The following is an 18,564-nucleotide window of genomic DNA, read 5'->3' on the forward strand; positions in this document are numbered from 1 at the left end:
AGAGGGGAAAGTGATTGGTTCTCAGTGAATGTAGGTTTGCGGCAGGGGTGTGTGATGTCTCCATGGTTGTTTAATTTGTTTATGGATGGGGTTGTTAGGGAGGTGAATGTAAGAGTCTTGGAAAGAGGGGCAAGTATGAAGTCTGTTGGGGATGAGAGAGCTTGGGAAGTGGGTCAGTTGTTGTTCGCTGATGATACAGCGCTGGTGGCTGATTCATGTGAGAAACTGCAGAAGCTGGTGACTGAGTTTGGTAAAGTGTGTGAAAGAAGAAAGTTAAATGTAAATGTGAATAAGAGCAAGGTTATCAGGTACAGTAGGGGTGAGGGTCAAGTCAATTGGGAGGTAAGTTTGAATGGAGAAAAACTGGAGGAAGTAAAGTGTTTTAGATATCTGGGAGTGGATCTGGCAGCGGATGGAACCATGGAAGCGGAAGTGAATCATAGGGTGGGGGAGGGGGCAAAAATCCTGGGAGCCTTCAAGAATGTGTGGAAGTCGAGAACATTATCTCGGAAAGCAAAAATGGGTATGTTTGAAGGAATAGTGGTTCCAACAATGTTGTATGGTTGCAAGGCATGGGCTATGGATAGAGTTGTGCAGAGGAGGGTGGATGTGCTGGAAATGAGATGTCTGAGGACAATATGTGGAGTGAGATGGTTTGATCGAGTAAGTAATGTAAGGGTAAGAGAGATGTGTGGAAATAAAAAGAGTGTGGTTGAGAGAGCACAAGAGGGTGTTTTGAAATGGTTTGGTCACATGGAGAGAATGAGTGAGGAAAGATTGACAAAGAGGATATATGTGTAAGAGGTGGAGGGAACGAGGAGAAGTGGGAGACCAAATTTTAGGTGGAAGGATGGAGTGAAAAAGATTTTGAGTGATCGGGGCCTGAACATGCAGGAGGGTGAAAGGCATGCAAGGAATAGAGTGAATTGGAAAGATGTGGTATACCGGGGTCGACGTGCTGTCAATGGATTGAACCAGGGCATGTGAAGCGTCTGGGGTAAACCATGGAAAGTTGTGTGGGGCCTGGATGTGGAAAGGGAGCTGTGGTTTCGGTGCATTATTACATGACCGCTAGAGACTGGTTGCGAGGCGTGGGTTATGGATAGAGTTGTGCGCAGGAGGATGGATGTGCTGGAAACGAGATGTTTGAGGACAATGTGTGGTGTGAGGTGGTTTGATCGAGTGAGTAACGTATGGGTAAGAGAGATGTGTGGAAATAAAAAGTGTGGTTGAGAGAGCAGAAGAGGGTGTTTTGAAGTGGTTTGGGCACATGGAGAGAATGAGTGAGGAAAGATTGACCAAGAGGATATATGTGTCGGAGGTGGAGGGAACGAGGAGAAGAGGGAGACCAAATTGGAGGTGGAAAGATGGAGTGAAAAAGATTTTGTGTGATCGGGGCCTGAACATGCAGGAGGGTGAAAGGAGGGCAAGGAATAGAGTGAATTGGTGCGATGTGGTATACCCGGGTTGACGTGCTGTCAGTGGATTGAATCAAGGCATGTGAAGCGTCTGGGGTAAACCATGGAAAGCTGTGTAGGTGTGTATATTTGCGTGTGTGGACGTATGTATATACATGTGTATGGGGGGGGTTGGGCCATTTCTCTCGTCTGTTTCCTTGCGCTACCTCGCAAATGCGGGAGACAGCGACAAAGTATAATAAGAAAAAAAAAAATAATACTACTTCTCTCTATTGCTCATCAAAGGAAAATCTAGAGTTACAAAGAACAGCTGTGTGAGTTAAGTGTTGTTAGGTGTTATGTATGACAGAGAGTGATTATATAACTGTGGAGAGAATGTTAGTAGTCCACATGTGGGTGTGGCAGAGAAAAAAGAAAGCTACCTGGGTCAGAGGAGTGCAATCTGATAACCACTGGTGCAAGCTCACCATGCAGCCATCACTAATCCTCCTGATACCCAAGCGGGTCCTATTGGTAATATACCTCCCTAGTCGTTGGCTGCCTACCAACTACTACCTGCCAGAGATTACTAACTACAACATAATCAACACATCCATACCTAACCCCCCCCCCCCCAAATGCCTATTCAGGAGTACTCCCTAACTGCAAAATCTGACCAGAATACCTAACACTTATCTCTGCAGACATTTCAAAACCAATCATCTCACATGGCTCAACACTCACACCCAAGATCCTACAAGTGAACTACTCAGAAACCAACCTCTCAACATTCTCATCATGTGTAACCAACCTACAGAGGTACCTAGTGACAGCACTAGGACCCCATTCCTCTATCAAGGAATAAAGTATTGAAACTGTGTAACCAATGCACCACCTCCACCAGCTGACCTCACCAGACATCATCTTCAGCTTACCAGCCCTATCCACAAAATGCCCGGAGCACACTACATGAACTGTCCTCTGACCATTTATACATCTTGATAATGATAAAGACTTCACAGGTCCATCCAATCCACAAAACTATCAAAAATACTTACACAAACTACAGAAAAGCAGACTGACCAACCTTCACACTGTACATGGAAGCAAATCTACAAAGCTTCAAAATAAGTGATTTACCATTTCTAGATCACTTCATCGACATCTCCATCCAAGCCAGCAAAAAGTACATACCTTAAAGGCAAAAAAAAAATGCATGAATACTTTAAAAACTGTAAGTTGGATATACAACTTCTAAATTAACAGATTACAATGCATGGTTGTAAACCAAGCCATTTCCAGAGCCTCCACAGTAAATAGCTCAGTCCTCCAAGGAAATGTATTTGCATCTCTCCTGTTCCTCATTCTTATATCTGACAATGACACAAACACGAGTCACAGTTTCATATCATCCTCTGCAATTTATATCAAAATAAGAATGAAAATCACATAAGAAGAGGAAACAAAAGCTACAAATAGACAAAGATGAGGTCTTCCATTGGCCTACCAACAATGTGCACTTCAAATGGGATAAGTTTCTATCTTTTATCATACTTTGTCACTGTCTCCTGTGTTAGTGAGGTAGCGCAAGGAAACAAGACGAAAGAATGGCCCAGCCCGACCACATACACAAGTATATACATACATGCCCACACATGCACATATACATACCTATACATTTCAATGTATACATACATATACATACACAGACAAATACATATATACACATGTACATATTCATACTTACAGCCATCAGTCATTCCCATTGCCAACCCGCCACACATGAAATAGCACCCCCCCCCCTCTCACCCCACACGCGCACGAAGTAGCGCTAGGAAAAGAAACAAAGGCCACATTCGTTCACACTCAGTCTCTAGCTGTCATGTGTAATGCACCAAAACCACAGCTCCCTTTCCACATCCAGGCCTCACAAAACTATCCATGGTTTACCCCAGATACTTTACATGCCCTGGTTCAATCCAGTGACAGCACATCAACCCCAGTATACCACATCATTCCAATTCACTATATTCCTTGCGCACTTTTCACCCTCCTGCATGTTCAGGCCCCGATCGCTCAAAATCTTTTTCACTCCACCCTTCCACCTCCAATTTGGTCTCCCAATTCTCCTCGTTCCCTCCACCTTTGACACATATATCCTCTTTGTCAATCTTTCACTCATTCTCTCCCCATAGGACCAAACCATTTCAATACACCCTCTTCCACTCTCCAAGACTTAGTAATATGTAATATCTCTTCTGGTTTTTGACAAAAAAATGGGCCTTTAAACCTGGACAAAAAGACTTACCTACAAAGACAGTGCAATATTCATTCTTCCCTTCACAAAGAAACAAAAACTCTCATGATCTGGAGAGCTTTAGGGATAACTGTATATTATGCTGTGCAAAGTCAAACTTACTTATAATTATTTTTTTATTTATTATACTTTGTCGCTGTCTCCCGCGTTTGCGAGGTAGCGCAAGGAAACAGACGAAAGAAATGGCCCAACCGCCCCCACATACACATGTATATACATACGTCCACACACGCAAATATACATACCTACACAGCTTTCCATGGTTTACCCCAGACGCTTCACATGCCTTGATTCAATCCACTGACAGCACGTCAACCCCGGTATACCACATCGCTCCAATTCACTCTATTCCTTGCCCTCCTTTCACCCTCCTGCATGTTCAGGCCCCGATCACACAAAATCTTTTTCACTCCATCTTTCCACCTCCAATTTGGTCTCCCTCTTCTCCTCGTTCCCTCCACCTCCGACACATATATCCTCTTGGTCAATCTTTCCTCACTCATTCTCTCCATGTGCCCAAACCACTTCAAAACACCCTCTTCTGCTCTCTCAACCACGCTCTTTTTATTTCCACACACCTCTCTTACCCTTACTTTACTCACTCAATCAAACCACCTCACACCACACATTGTCCTCAAACATCTCATTTCCAGCACATCCATCCTCCTGCGCACAACTCTATCCATAGCCCACGCCTCGCAACCATACAACATTGTTGGAACCACTATTCCTTCAAACATACCCATTTTTGCTTTCCGAGATAATGTTCTCGACTTCCACACATTCTTCAAGGCCCCCAGAATTTTCGCCCCCTCCCCCACCCTATGATCCACTTCCGCTTCCATGTTTCCATCCGCTGCCAGATCCACTCCCAGATATCTAAAACACTTCACTTCCTCCAGTTTTTCTCCATTCAAACTCACCTCCCAATTGACTTGACCCTCAACCCTACTGTACCTAATAACCTTGCTCTTATTCACATTTACTCTTAACACTCTTCTTCCACACACTTTACCAAACTCAGTCACCAGCTTCTGCAGTTTCTCACATGAATCAGCCACCAGCGCTGTATCATCAGCGAACAACAACTGACTCACTTCCCAAGCTCTCTCATCCCCAACAGACTTCATACTTTCCCCTCTTTCCAAAACTCTTGCATTTACCTCCCTAACAACCCCATCCATAAACAAATTAAACAACCATGGAGACATCACACACCCCTGCCGCAAACCTACATTCACTGAGAACCAATCACTTTCCTCTCTTCCTACACGTACACATGCCTTACATCCTCGATAAAAACTTTTCACTGCTTCTAACAACTTTCCTCCCACACCATATATTCTTAATACCTTCCACAGAGCATCTCTATCAACTCTATCATATGCCTTCTCCAGATCCATAAATGCTACATACAAATCCATTTGCTTTTCTAAGTATTTCTCACATACATTCTTCAAAGCAAACACCTGATCCACACATCCTCTACCACTTCTGAAACCACACTGCTCTTCCCCAATCTGATGCTCTGTACATGCCTTCACCCTCTCAATCAATACCCTCCCATATAATTCACCAGGAATACTCAACAAACTTATACCTCTGTAATTTGAGCACTCAATCTTATCCCCTTTGCCTTTGTACAATGGCACTATGCACGCATTCCGCCAATCCTCAGGCACCTCACCATGAGTCATACATACATTAAATAACCTTACCAACCAGTCAACAATACAGTCATCCCCTTTTTTAATAAATTCCACTGCAATACCATCCAAACCTGCTGCCTTGCCGGCTTTCATCTTCCGCAAAGCTTTCACTACCTCTTCTCTGTTTACCAAATCATTTTCCCTAACCCTCTCACTTTGCACACCACCTCGACCAAAACACCCTATATCTGCCACTCTATCATCAAACACATTCAACAAACCTTCAAAATACTCACTCCATCTCCTTCTCACATCACCACTACTTGTTTTCACCTCCCCATTTGCGCCCTTCACTGAAGTTCCCATTTGCTCCCTTGTCTTACGCACTTTATTTACCTCCTTCCAGAACATCTTTTTATTCTCCCTCAAATTTAATGATACTCTCTCACCCCAACTCTCATTTGCCCTTTTTTTCACCTCTTGCACCTTTCTCTTGACCTCCTGTCTCTTTCTTTTATACATCTCCCACTCAATTTCATTTTTTCCCTGCAAAAATCGTCCAAATGCCTCTCTCTTCTCTTTCACTAATACTCTTACTTCTTCATCCCACCACTCACTACCCTTTCTAATCAACCCACCTCCCACTCTTCTCATGCCACAAGCATCTTTTGTGCAATCCATCACTGATTCCCTAAATACATCCCATTCCTCCCCCACTCCCCTTACTTCCATTGTTCTCACCTTTTTCCATTCTGTACTCAGTCTCTCCTGGTACTTCCTCACACAGGTCTCCTTCCCAAGCTCACTTACTCTCACCACCCTCTTCACCCCAACATTCACTCTTCTTTTCTGAAAACCCATACAAATCTTCACCTTAGCCTCCACAAGATAATGATCAGACATCCCTCCAGTTGCACCTCTCAGCACATTAACATCCAAAAGTCTCTCTTTCACACGCCTGTCAATTAACACGTAATCCAATAACGCTCTCTGGCCATCTCTCCTACTTACATAAGTATACTTATGTATATCTCGATTTTTAAACCAGGTATTCCCAATCATCAGTCCTTTTTAGCACATAAATCTACAAGCTCTTCACCATTTCCATTTACAACACTGAACACCCCATGTATACCAATTATTCCCTCAACTGCCACATTACTCACCTTTGCATTCAAATCACCCATCACTATAACCCGGTCTCGTGCATCAAAACCACTAACACACTCATTCAGCTGCTCCCAAAACACTTGCCTCTCATGATCTTTCTTCTCATGCCCAGGTGCATATGCACCAATAATCACCCACCTCTCTCCATCAACTTTCAGTTTTACCCATATTAATCGAGAATTTACTTTTACATTCTATCACATACTCCCACAACTCCTGTTTCAGGAGTATTGCTACTCCTTCCCTTGCTCTTGTCCTCTCACTAACCCCTGACTTTACTCCCCAGACATTCCCAAACCACTCTTCCCCTTTACCCTTGAGCTTCGTTTCACTCAGAGCCAAAACATCCAGGTTCCTTTCCTCAAACATACTACCTATCTCTCCTTTTTTCACATCTTGGTTACATCCACACACATTTAGGCACCCCACTCTGAGCCTTCGAGGAGGATGAGCACTCCCCGCGTGACTCCTTCTTCTGTTTCCCATTTTAGAAAATTAATACAAGGAGGGGAGGATTTCTGGCCCCCCGCTCCCGTCCCCTCTAGTCGCTTTCTACGACACACTTATAATTATGCAACATATTTTACCTGTTCAAAGAGCTGAACCATAGTTTTTCCATTATGTTTTTCAGAGGGATGCAGAGCATTCAGATGGTGCATGTGGGTACGCAGCTGCTCCACAGCTCCAGCTCGGAAAGTGTCACATGCAGCTATCAGTACACGGAAATTGTTTTCAATAAGCCAAAAAGTAATCTGTGAGGAAAAAATTCAAAATATCTTAATTCATCATAATTCAGTGTAGACTAATGAAGCAAGAATTACTATTTTTTGACATCTTCTATCACATGCACAAGAAACAAAACCTTGCAGAAGTATTTTGATTGAGGCTCAGTATTATTATCTTCCCCATCTGTTTAATCTTCACTCTTCTTATTCCTTCCTACCACTTATTCTTGGTAGCTTCACATGTATACATACTCTCTTAAAATCTAAGTCGCATCTATTCTACTCCCTTTGACTATTAAGACAGTAAACTACTGTATGCACTATATGCAACATATGATAATATTCTTGTACTTCAGTCAAACACTTCTTATGTATCAAACAAGGAAAAATCAAATAAGTATCAAAAATAGATACCAATCAGATATGAACAATAAACATTACCTTAGCCAAATTGGTTGATTTGCCCACACCATTTACACCACAAAATGCCATAGTATAAGGACGGCCAGATGACTTGGCCTCTACCACATCACGCAGAATGTCAAGACGGCGTTTAGGTGTCAGCAGCTGTACTAGAGCTTCAGTTAGAGTGGTTCGCACAGTACTAGCTACTCCTTCAAATGTTCCAATGACCTATGAACAGATGAAAGGACAAATCAAAATTATACAAATTATTCTTGTATTAGATATATAATAAGAAAACAACAGCTTTCAAAACTTGGTGAAAGAAGAAAAATCTTTTTATCCTCTTCTTGCATTATCTGCAAACAGTAGCCCCTAAATTTCAATTTTCAGCACTCCTTATAACAACCTTCCACTGAATTTCATTTACAGTTTCTAGCATCAGTATTGCAAAACTGTACAATACCCTATCTAATTTCAGCTTTAACCCTTAAAGGACCCAGCCCAATAAACAGGAGGAGGAAAACAGAGAGTTACACAGATATACAGACCCAAGGTCCAAGCGAGGTGGTCTGGCCTTAACATGATTAAAAAATGCAATACCTTTAAAGCAGTAAAAGAAAAGAATAGCAAAGCAAGAGCCCTCTCCCCATCCTTCTGGCACATATCAGACAGAAAACATAAAAAAATACCTTGCAGGATTAACATGCCTGAAGGGAATTTTTTTTTTTATATGAAAGTCACAAGGTTGAATGAACATGCCTCTGTCATCCCATCACCAATGACATGCATCCCTTCACTTTTTGTCATAAAGACAATGGTAAGTATAAACTTGGGCTCTAGCCTATCAACTTACCATACCTATATCATTCCTGATGTTGAAAAATGATACAATAATTCTTACTTAATCTCTCAAACTAGGTGACGTGGGTTAATCAAAGTTAATATCTTTTTGCAGTATGGCCAGGGAGAGATTAGTGGTTGAAAAGATAGCATGATATACCACTGTGTTATGATAAGTGATTAAATGAATCATCCAAAACCAGAGAGTGCCAAGAGATGATCAAACCTATTTTTTCAGATATTAAGGGTATTGCTCTGAAAAATATTTTCTGGGAGCTTATTCTAGGCATCAGTTATATTGCTGGTAAAGCAACATTTCACACAGTCTAGATTAACTCAATGACCTCTAAGTTTTAGTCCATTTGGGGGCCCAACTAGACTTACGTATAGTGGCAGTATCATCATCTTTGCTTTTGACAGCTTCATTGCAATGCTAGCAGAATTTGAAGTTACTGGAGACAATGACCTGTAGATTTCTCACACTAAGGGTGTCCTTTACCTTGTGGCTTAACAGATCATAATCAAATTTTTTGCTGAGGTTTCCTACTTGTAACAGATGACATTTACTGGTCTTAAGTGGCCTTCTACATTTACTAGACCATTCAGCAATTTTCATCTAGATCCTCTTGTAATCTAAGCCTACCTTCTTTCATTACCATAGAATTGCCGATCTTTGTATTATCTGCAAATTTGGATACTAGGTTATTTAGTCCTAAGTCGATATCCTTAGTATAAATGATGTAAAGTATAGGTCCAAGTACAGATCCCTGGGAACCCCACTAGTTACAGGAGACCATTGTGATGATTCATAATTCATTACGACTCTCTGCTTACTATTAAATAACCAGGCTTCTATCCTATTTCTTATGCAACCAGTAATTCCCAAGGCCCAGACTTTATGCATCAATTTAACATGGGGAACTCTGTCAAATGCTTTCTGGAAGTACAGAAATTTTATCTTTTTTTTTTATTTGCTTTGTCGGTCTCCTGCGTTAGCAAGGTAGCGCAAGGAAACAGACAAAAGAATGGCCCAACCCACCACATACACATGTATATACATACACGTCCACACACGCAAATATACATACATATACATCTCAACATATACATATATATACACACACAGACATATACATACATACATATGTACATAATGCATACTGTCTGCCTTTATTCATTCCCATCACCATCTCGCTACACATGAAATAACAACCCCCTCCCCCCAAATGTGGGCGAGGTAGCACTAGGAAAAGACAACAAAGGCCCCATTCGTTCACACTCAGTCTCTAGCTGTCATGTAATAATGCACCGAAACCACAGCTCCCTTTCCACATCCAGGCCCTACAGAACTTTCCATGGTTTACCCCAGACACTTCACATGCCCTGGTTCAATCCATTGACAGCATGTCGAATCTGGTATACCACATCGTTCCAATCCATTCTATTCCTTGCCCGCCTTTCACCCTCCTGCATGCTCAGGTCCCGATCGCTCAAAATCTTTTTCACTCCATCTTTCCACCTCCAATTTGGTCTCCCACTTCTCGTTCCCTCCACCTCCAACACATATATCCTCTTTGTCAATCTTTCCTCACTCATTCTCTCCATGTGACCAAACCATTTCAAAACACCCTCTTCTGCTCTCTCAACCACACTCTTTTTATTGCCACACATCTCTCTTATCCTATTATTACTTACTTGATCAAACCACCTCACACCACATATTGTCCTCAAACATCTCATTTCCAGCACATCCACCCTCCTCCGCACAACTCTATCCATAGCACACGCCTCGCAACCATACAACATTGTTGGAACCACTATTCCTTCAAACATACCCATTTTTGCTTTCTGAGATAATGTTCTTGACTTCCACACATTCTTCAAGACCCCCAGAACTTTCACCCCCTCCCCCACCCTATGATCCACTTCCATGGTTCCATCCACTGCCAAATCCTCTCCCAGATATCTAAAACACTTCACTTCCTCCACTTTTTCTCCATTCAAACTTACGTTCCAATTGACTTGACCCTCAACCTTACTGTACCTAATAACCTTACTCTTATCCACATTTACTCTCAACTTTCTTCTTTTACACACTTTACCAAACTCAGTCACCAGCTTCTGCAGTTTCTCACATGAATCAGCCACTAGCAATGTATCATCAGCGAACAACAAATGACTCACTTCCCAAGCTCTCTCATCCAAAACTCTAACATTCACCTCCCTAACAACCCCATCCATAAACAAATTAAACAACCATGGAGACATCCCACACCCCTGCCGCAAACCTACATTCACTGAGAACCAATCACTTTCCTCTCTTCCTACACGTACACATGCTTTACATCCTCGATAAAACTTTTCACTGCTTCTAACAACTTGCCTCCCACACCATATATTCTTTATACCTTCCACAGAGCAACTCTATCAACTCTATCATATGCCTTCTCCAGATCCATAAATGCTACATGCAAAACCATTTGCTTTTCTAAGTATTTCTCACATACATTCTTCAAAGCACACACCTGATCCACACATCCTATACCACTTCTGAAACCACATTGCTCTTCTCCAATCTGATGCGCTGTACATGCCTTCACCCTCTCAATCAATACCCTCCCATTTAATTTACCAGGAATACTCAACAAACTTATACCTCTGTAATTTGAGCACTCACCTTTGTCCCCTTTGCCTTCGTACAATGGCACTATGCAAGCATTCCACCAATCCTCAGGCACTTCACCATGAATCATATATCCATTAAATAACCTTACAAACCAGTCAACAATACAGTCACCCCTTTTTTAATAAATTCTACTGCAATACCATCCAAACCCGCTGCCTTGCCGGCTTTCATCTTCTGCAAAGCTTTTACTACCTCTTCTCTGTTCACCAAATCATTTTCCCTAACCCTCTCACTTTGCACACCACCTCGACCAAAACACCCTATATCTGCCACTCTATCATCAAATACATTCAACAAACCTTCAAAATACTCACTCCATCTCCTTCTCACATCACAACTTTTGCCTTGTCCTGGGTATTGAATGATTTAGGATAAAATTCAAGGAGGTTTGTAAGGCATGATCAGTGCCATCTAAAACCAATCTGTGTCTTAATGATCACGCTGTATTGTTCCAGGTAGGCTACGATTTTATCCCTAATAATCAACTCCAGAAGTTTACATATTATTGATGAAAGGCTAATAGGATGGTAACTGCCAAGCAATTCACAGTTTCCCTTCCTGCATGTAGGAATGATGTCTGCCAGTCTCCAGTCATGCCGAACTATTCCATCCTAGAGAAATCTATTGAAAATATAGGTTAACATTCCAGCAATTTCATGTATGACATTTTTAATTACTTGTGGATAGAAATGATCAGAACTTAGGCTTTTATTAGTCTTCAACTTATGTGTTAGTACTTCTCTAACTGTGACGGAAAATCCTTGTATTATGTGAGTGCTATTCATCACTGCCTCAAAACTTGTGTCATTGCTTTCTAGCATAAAAACAGAACTAAACAACTCATTCAGGGTTGTTACAATGCTTTTATTGTCTACCTTGCTGAAGTACCACCTGGTTAGATGACTCTGAGTCAAATATAACCATAACTATTCCTTTCCCCTTTCTTCTTTATCTCAAGTACGACTTGTCAAACCAAATATAATCACTGATTCATAGCTATCAACTTTCTGCTTTACCAATCTTCCTAATTTTGGTGCCACCCAATTTTGAGCTAGATCCTCTGGTGATGAAATGCCAACCTCTGTGCCTCTGACTTCCTCTAAAACCTCCCTTTTAGCTAACAAGTACTGGATGTGTATGCTCTGCATTTTTCTAAACTTTTCACTGACCAGTCCATAAACATTCTTGATTGCCGCACCTTTGACAATGCAGATTACTCCTTTGATTTCCCATGTACCTCCCTTTGTGTGACCCAAGGTCTAAGTTCCACTACACTACATAATTACCTATTCACGCTGTCTGAGGAGGGAGATTTACACGATTGTGGGACCCCATCTCTCAACCATTCTCAACCACCACATTAACTCATGGAGCCCAGTCTCGACCATTCTCTACTACCATATATTTTTTCAAATTTCTGTATGTTGTCCACTTTCACCATGTCTACATTCACTTCATTCCATTCATCCACCACGCTTATACTATATACTCATATCTTTTATAATAAATTTCCTTATTAACTTCATGTTATGCCTTCTGGTTACTCTATCTCAGCATCATTCAAAAATTGTTCACTGTCTACATCATCAATCTGGTTTAAAAACTATAGGTGTGATCAGGTCATCCCTCACTCTTTTTTCTTCCATGTTGGGAAAAGTAAAGGCCTCTAGCCTTTCCTCGTAACTTAGTTCCCTGCACTCTGGAACCACCTTTGTTACCCTAGTCTGTACCTTCACTATTACCATTTTGTGATTATTTCTGTACCTTCACTATTACCATGTTGTGATTATTTATGTGCGATGACCAAACCTGAGAGGCATATTTTAATTCTGGTCTTATGTACGGTATGACCAGGTTACTGATTATTTCTTAAAACATGCACCAGCATGTAATTCTAATACTTGCAAGCAAACACTTTGTCTCAGCTGTTCTCCAAAAACACGACTCTGGCAACAGGTTTGGAACAATGTTGTCTCCTAAGTCTCTCTCAAAAACCATATTTCTACAGCTTATGTCCAGCTACATGATATTCATGTCAATGCCTTCTTTTACTATGATGCATACTTATTACTATACATTTACAAGGGATAAACTTATTCAACCATGTATCAGACCTACTTTGGAGTTTCTCAGAGCCCCCTTGTAAGTTGATGCAATCCTCCTCTTTCCACTTCCCTCATGACCTTTGAATCAACTGCACACATATTCAGTTAGGAATCTATACCTTGCATGCATCTATTCTTGCATGCATCTTTTGTTCCCTACAACTAAAATTATTTTCTTTTCCTCTCTTTAAAGTCTCCAGTCACAGACAAAAGTCCCTATCAAGGATGGGCCTTAATTGAAACCTAGAGAGAATAATGAATGGGAAAAATAAAAGACAAGGGAAAGTATTTATAAATTCTAGAATTGAAAATTTGCCTTTTAAAGTGAGTCAGGTCATAGTTATAGAGAAAGACAAAAGAAGGTAGAGAGTTCCAAAGCTTTGACATGTATGGAACAAGCAATTATTAAAATAGCCCACCCTTGAGCCTCCCAAGGAGAGTGTCAAATGCTTTTTAGCAGTTAAGATACAAAAAATTACCCACTATTTATATAAAACAGAGCTTACTCTCTTGTGGAAATTTGAGAGGCTCATTACACATAATCTCCTTTTGTCCTAAACCATGCAGTCTCTCAGTAACTTCTCTTCAGAAAGTCATCTATGTGCTTTCTAATTATCTTTTCTAGTACCTTACACTCCAAATTCATTAGGGAGACAGGTCTGCAGATAAGTGCCTTTTAATGGTCTCCATTCTAATAGGTAGGTATGACCTTTGCCCTTTTTGCATTCTCTTGGCACTTTGCCTTGCCTTTCTCCAGCAACACAATGAACATCATTTCAAGTTGTTTGTCAAATGTCTTAACACACATTTTCAGCACATACGAAAGTTCATCAGAACCATGAGTCTTATATGGATCAAGGCCCCTTAGTATTTTGTTGATTCTTTTCTAGACATGTTTTCTAAGACCTCCTCATTCCATCTCAGTTTTGTTTGGGGCTATAATATCTTCCTTTGTAAAAGCACTTTTGATAGTGTCACTCAGATCCTCATAGATCCGCATACCAACCTCTTCAAATTTTCCTTCTGAATCCCTTAGCCTGGTAAGCTGCTCTTTAGCCGATAATTTTCTATTAATGTATTCATGGAAATGTTTTGGATTTTCTCCTGAGTAATCCAAAGTATTCTTTTCAGTTTCTCTTCCTCCTTTCTTATCTTGCTATACTTATACCTTGCTCTTTGTTACCATTCAATGGCTGACTGGCTGGAATGCTGCCTACATCTTCACAGCACATCATAAAGCTAAAGAGCTTTTTAGCATCATTATTGAACCATTCCTCCTCTTTAATCTTCCATTGTATTTGAGGCTATATGTCACAAAACCTTTCACCACAATACCCTGTTTCCTAACTACTGAACTCCCATTTCCCAATTCATGTTACCCAAGAAACTCTTAAATTCCATGTAGTTTCTACAGTTATATCCCCTCTTTAAATCTTGTCTCATCTCTGATCTTTTTACATCTTCAGTTACCACATTATCAAACTTAAGCACTGCAGTCACTTTCTAGATGAGAGCTACTAATAATCTACTAGATACGGTATACTAATAATGGTGAATTAATCCCTCTCATCCTAGTGTTCAATGACATGCTGGTAAAGGAAATTTTCCTGTACAGACTAAAAAATTCTTTCTCCATGACATTGTCACTATAAGAATCCAAATCAACTCCATTCCCATTCCTGTGGAAATAAATTTGGTAAAACAGAATCCCCATCCCAGTAGGCTAGGAAAGGGTAGGAACACCTAATTCTCTGAGGTATAGTTGTTACACTTCTCCATTAATAATTCATCATAAACAATAATTAAGTATATTTTAGCTAAATCTAAAAAGTACACCTTCAAACAGAGTAATTATTCTACACTCAAATCTTACAAGATAGAATTGTACTTTCCAAATGGCAATGGCCTCTTTTCAAAGGGGGCTAATGGGGAGGTAATAACAAGTAGTGGTGATGTGAGAAGGAGATAGAGTGAGTATTTTGGAGGTTTGTTGAATGTGTTCGATGATAGAGTGGCAGATATAAGGTGTTTTGGCTGAGGTGGTGTGTGAAGTGAGAGGGTCAGAGAGAATGATTTGATAAACAGAGAAGAGGTAGTGAAAGCTTTGTGGAAGATGAAAGCTGGCATGGCGGAGGATTTGTATATCATTGCGGTGGAATTTATCAAAAAAGGGGGTGACTTGTTGACTGGTTGGTGGCAATATTCAATGCATGTATGGCTTATGGTGAAGTGCCTAAGGATTGGCAGAATGCATGCATAGTGCCATTGTACAAAGGCAAAGGAGATAAAAGTGAGTGTTCAAAATACAGAGGTACAAGTTTGTTGAGTATTCCTAGGAAATTATATGGGAGGGTATTGATTGAGAGGGTGAAGGCATGTACAGAACATGAGATTGGGGAAGAGCAGTGTGGTTTCAGAAGTGGTAGAGGATGTGTGGATCAGGTGTTTGCTTTGAAGAATGTATGTGAGAAATACTTAGAAAAACAAATGGATTTGTATGTAACATTTATGGATCTGGAGAAGGTATATGATAGAGTTGATAAAGATGCTCGGTGTAAGGTATTAAGAGTATATGGTGTGGGAGGCAAGTTGCTGGAAGAAGTGAAAAGATTTATCGAGGATGTAAGGCATGTGTACGAGTACGAAGAGAGGAAAGTGACTGGTTCCAAGTGAGTGTCAGTTTGCGGCAGGGGTACGTGATCGCTGATGATACAGTGCTGGAGGCTGATTCGGGTGAGAAACTGCAGAAGCTGGTGAACGAGTTTGGTAAAGTGTGTGAAAGAAGAAAGCTGAGAGTAAATGTGAATAAGAGCAAGGTTATTAGGTACAGTAGGGTTGAGGGACAAATCAATTGGGAGGTAAGTTTGAATGGAGAAAAACTGAAGGAAGTGAAGTGTTTTAGATATCTGGGAGTGGATTTGGAAGCGGATGGAACCTTGGAAGCGGAAGTGAGTCACATGGTCAGGGAGGGGGCAAAAGTTCTGGGAGCGTTGAAAAATGTGTGGAAGGCGAGAACATTATCTTGGAAAGCAAAAATGGGTATGTTTGAAGGAATAGTGGTTCCAACAATGTTATATGGTTGTGAGGCAGGGGCTATAGATAGGGTTGTGTGGAGGAGAGTGGATGTGTTGGAAATAAGATGTCTGAGGACAATATGTGGTGTGAGGTGGTTTGATCAAGTAAGTAATGAAAGGGTAAGAGAGATGTGTGGTAATAAAAAGAGTGTGGCTGAGAGAGCATAAGATGGTGTATTGAAATAGTTTGGTCACATGGAGAGAATGAGTAAGGAAAGATTGACAAAGAGGATATATGTGTCAGAGGTGGAGGGAACAAGGAGAAGTGGGAGACCAAATTGGAGGTGGAAGGATGGAGTGAAAAAGATTTTGATCGACTGGGGCCTGAACATGCAGGAGGGTAAAAAGCTTGCAAGGAATAGAGTGAATTGGAACAATGTGGTATACCGGGGTTGATGTGCTGTCAATGAATTAAACCAGGGCATGTGAAGCGTCCAAGGAAAACCATGAAAAGTTCTGTGGGGCCTGGATGTGGAAAGGGAGCTGTGGTTTTGGTGCAATATACATGACAGCTACAGACTGAGTGTGAATGAATGTGGCCACTGTTGTCTTTTCCTAGCACTACATCGTGCAGGGGGAGGGGGTTGTCATTTCAAGTGTGGCGGGGTGGCGACTGGAATGAATAAAGGCAGCAAGTATAAATTATGTACATGTGCATATATGTATATGTCTGTATGTATATATATATGTATACGTTGAAATGTATAGTCATGTATATGTGCATGTGTGGATGTGTATGTATATACATGGGTATGTGGGTGGGTTGGGCCATATCTTTCATCTGTTTCCTTGCCCTACCTCGCTACTGCAGGAGACAGCGACAAAGTATAATAATAAAATATATATATATGCAGAACAAAACAGAAGATAAACGAATTTAAATCTGATATCCTTTTAACTTACTTTGCCTTCTAATTTTCTCCCAACAGACTGACACAATTTATTTGCAATTTCAGCAGCTACATTCTTGGCAATTAGATGATCCTTAAGTTTTTCAAGAACAGGTTCAACATCACCTTCAGACAGGGTTTTTCCACCTACTAACCCACGGAACAAAGAAAAAACTCCACCTATGGACAAAAACATGCATTTATTAATGAACAGAAAAATGTAGATAAAGGATTGTATCAACTTTATTCCTTGATATAATATAGCCTTAAAAATAATATCTATCCTTTTTATAAGAAAGAACCTACCAATAAGTTCCTGCAATGAGATTTTGCCATTAAGCAGCATTCACTACATATATTGTTTATTTAACAATACTGTTAGTCTCTGCTGCCATACTTATTGCAAAGTTATCAATCTTGGGTTCACCTGAGAGGCTTTTAACAGTTTATTCAGCCCTTTTTCAATAATATCTGTGCTTATCCCATTCACGTTTTTCATTTGACTGCACAATAAATTCTTAATTAGGCTTTAGCACATTTTTGTTTGATATCTTTATGGGAAACAGAAGAAGGAGTCACGCGGGGAGTGCTCATCCTCCTCGAAGGCTCAGAGTGGGGTGCCTAAATGTGTGTGGATGTAACCAAGATGTGAAAAAAGGAGAGATAGGTAGTATGTTTGAGGAAAGGAACCTGGATGTTTTGGCTCTGAGTGAAACGAAGCTCAAGGGTAAAGGGGAAGAGTGGTTTGGAAATGTCTGGGGAGTGAAGTCAGGGGTTAGTGAGAGGACAAGAGCAAGGGAAGGAGTAGCAATACTCCTGAAACAGGAGTTGTGGGAGTATGTGATAGAATGTAAGAAAGTAAATTCTCGATTAATATGGGTAAAACTGAAAGTTGATGGAGAGAGGTGGGTGATTATTGGTGCATATGCACCTGGGCATGAGAAGAAAGATCATGAGAGGCAAGTGTTTTGGGAACAGCTAAATGAGTGTGTTAGCGGTTTTGATGCACGAGACCGGGTTATAGTGATGGGTGATATGAATGCAAAGGTGAGTAATGTGGCAGTTGAGGGAATAATTGGTATGCATGGGGTGTTCAGTGTTGTAAATGGAAATGGTGAAGAGCTTGTAGATTTATGTGCTGAAAAAGGACTGATGATCGGGAATACCTGGTTTAAAAAGCGAGATATACATAAGTATACTTATGTAAGTAGGAGAGATGGCCAGAGAGCGTTATTGGATTACGTGTTAATGGACAGGCGTGCGAAAGAGAGACTTCTGGATGTCAATGTGCTGAGAGGTGCAACTG

The 18,564-nt window shown here is 40.8% G+C and overlaps 1 protein-coding gene across 1 annotated transcript in view; it reads right to left on the bottom strand.

The window, feature by feature from the left end:
• The window catches only part of SrpRalpha (signal recognition particle receptor alpha), a 75,575-nt gene extending 58,106 nt beyond the window's left edge, over positions 1 to 17,469 (bottom strand). Inside the window, exons 1-3 of the mRNA XM_071690949.1 lie at positions 17,272 to 17,469; positions 7,700 to 7,891; positions 7,121 to 7,285 (exon numbers count right to left, since the gene is read on the bottom strand). Coding sequence (XP_071547050.1) covers positions 7,121 to 7,285; positions 7,700 to 7,891; positions 17,272 to 17,454 — 540 coding nt within the window. The 5' untranslated portion in view covers positions 17,455 to 17,469. The remainder of the gene's footprint in view (positions 1 to 7,120; positions 7,286 to 7,699; positions 7,892 to 17,271) is intronic.
• Between the last annotated feature and the right edge of the window lie 1,095 nt (positions 17,470 to 18,564).

This window comes from Panulirus ornatus, chromosome 49 (assembly GCF_036320965.1).
Source record: "Panulirus ornatus isolate Po-2019 chromosome 49, ASM3632096v1, whole genome shotgun sequence".
In the NCBI taxonomy this organism is placed as follows: domain Eukaryota; kingdom Metazoa; phylum Arthropoda; class Malacostraca; order Decapoda; family Palinuridae; genus Panulirus; species Panulirus ornatus.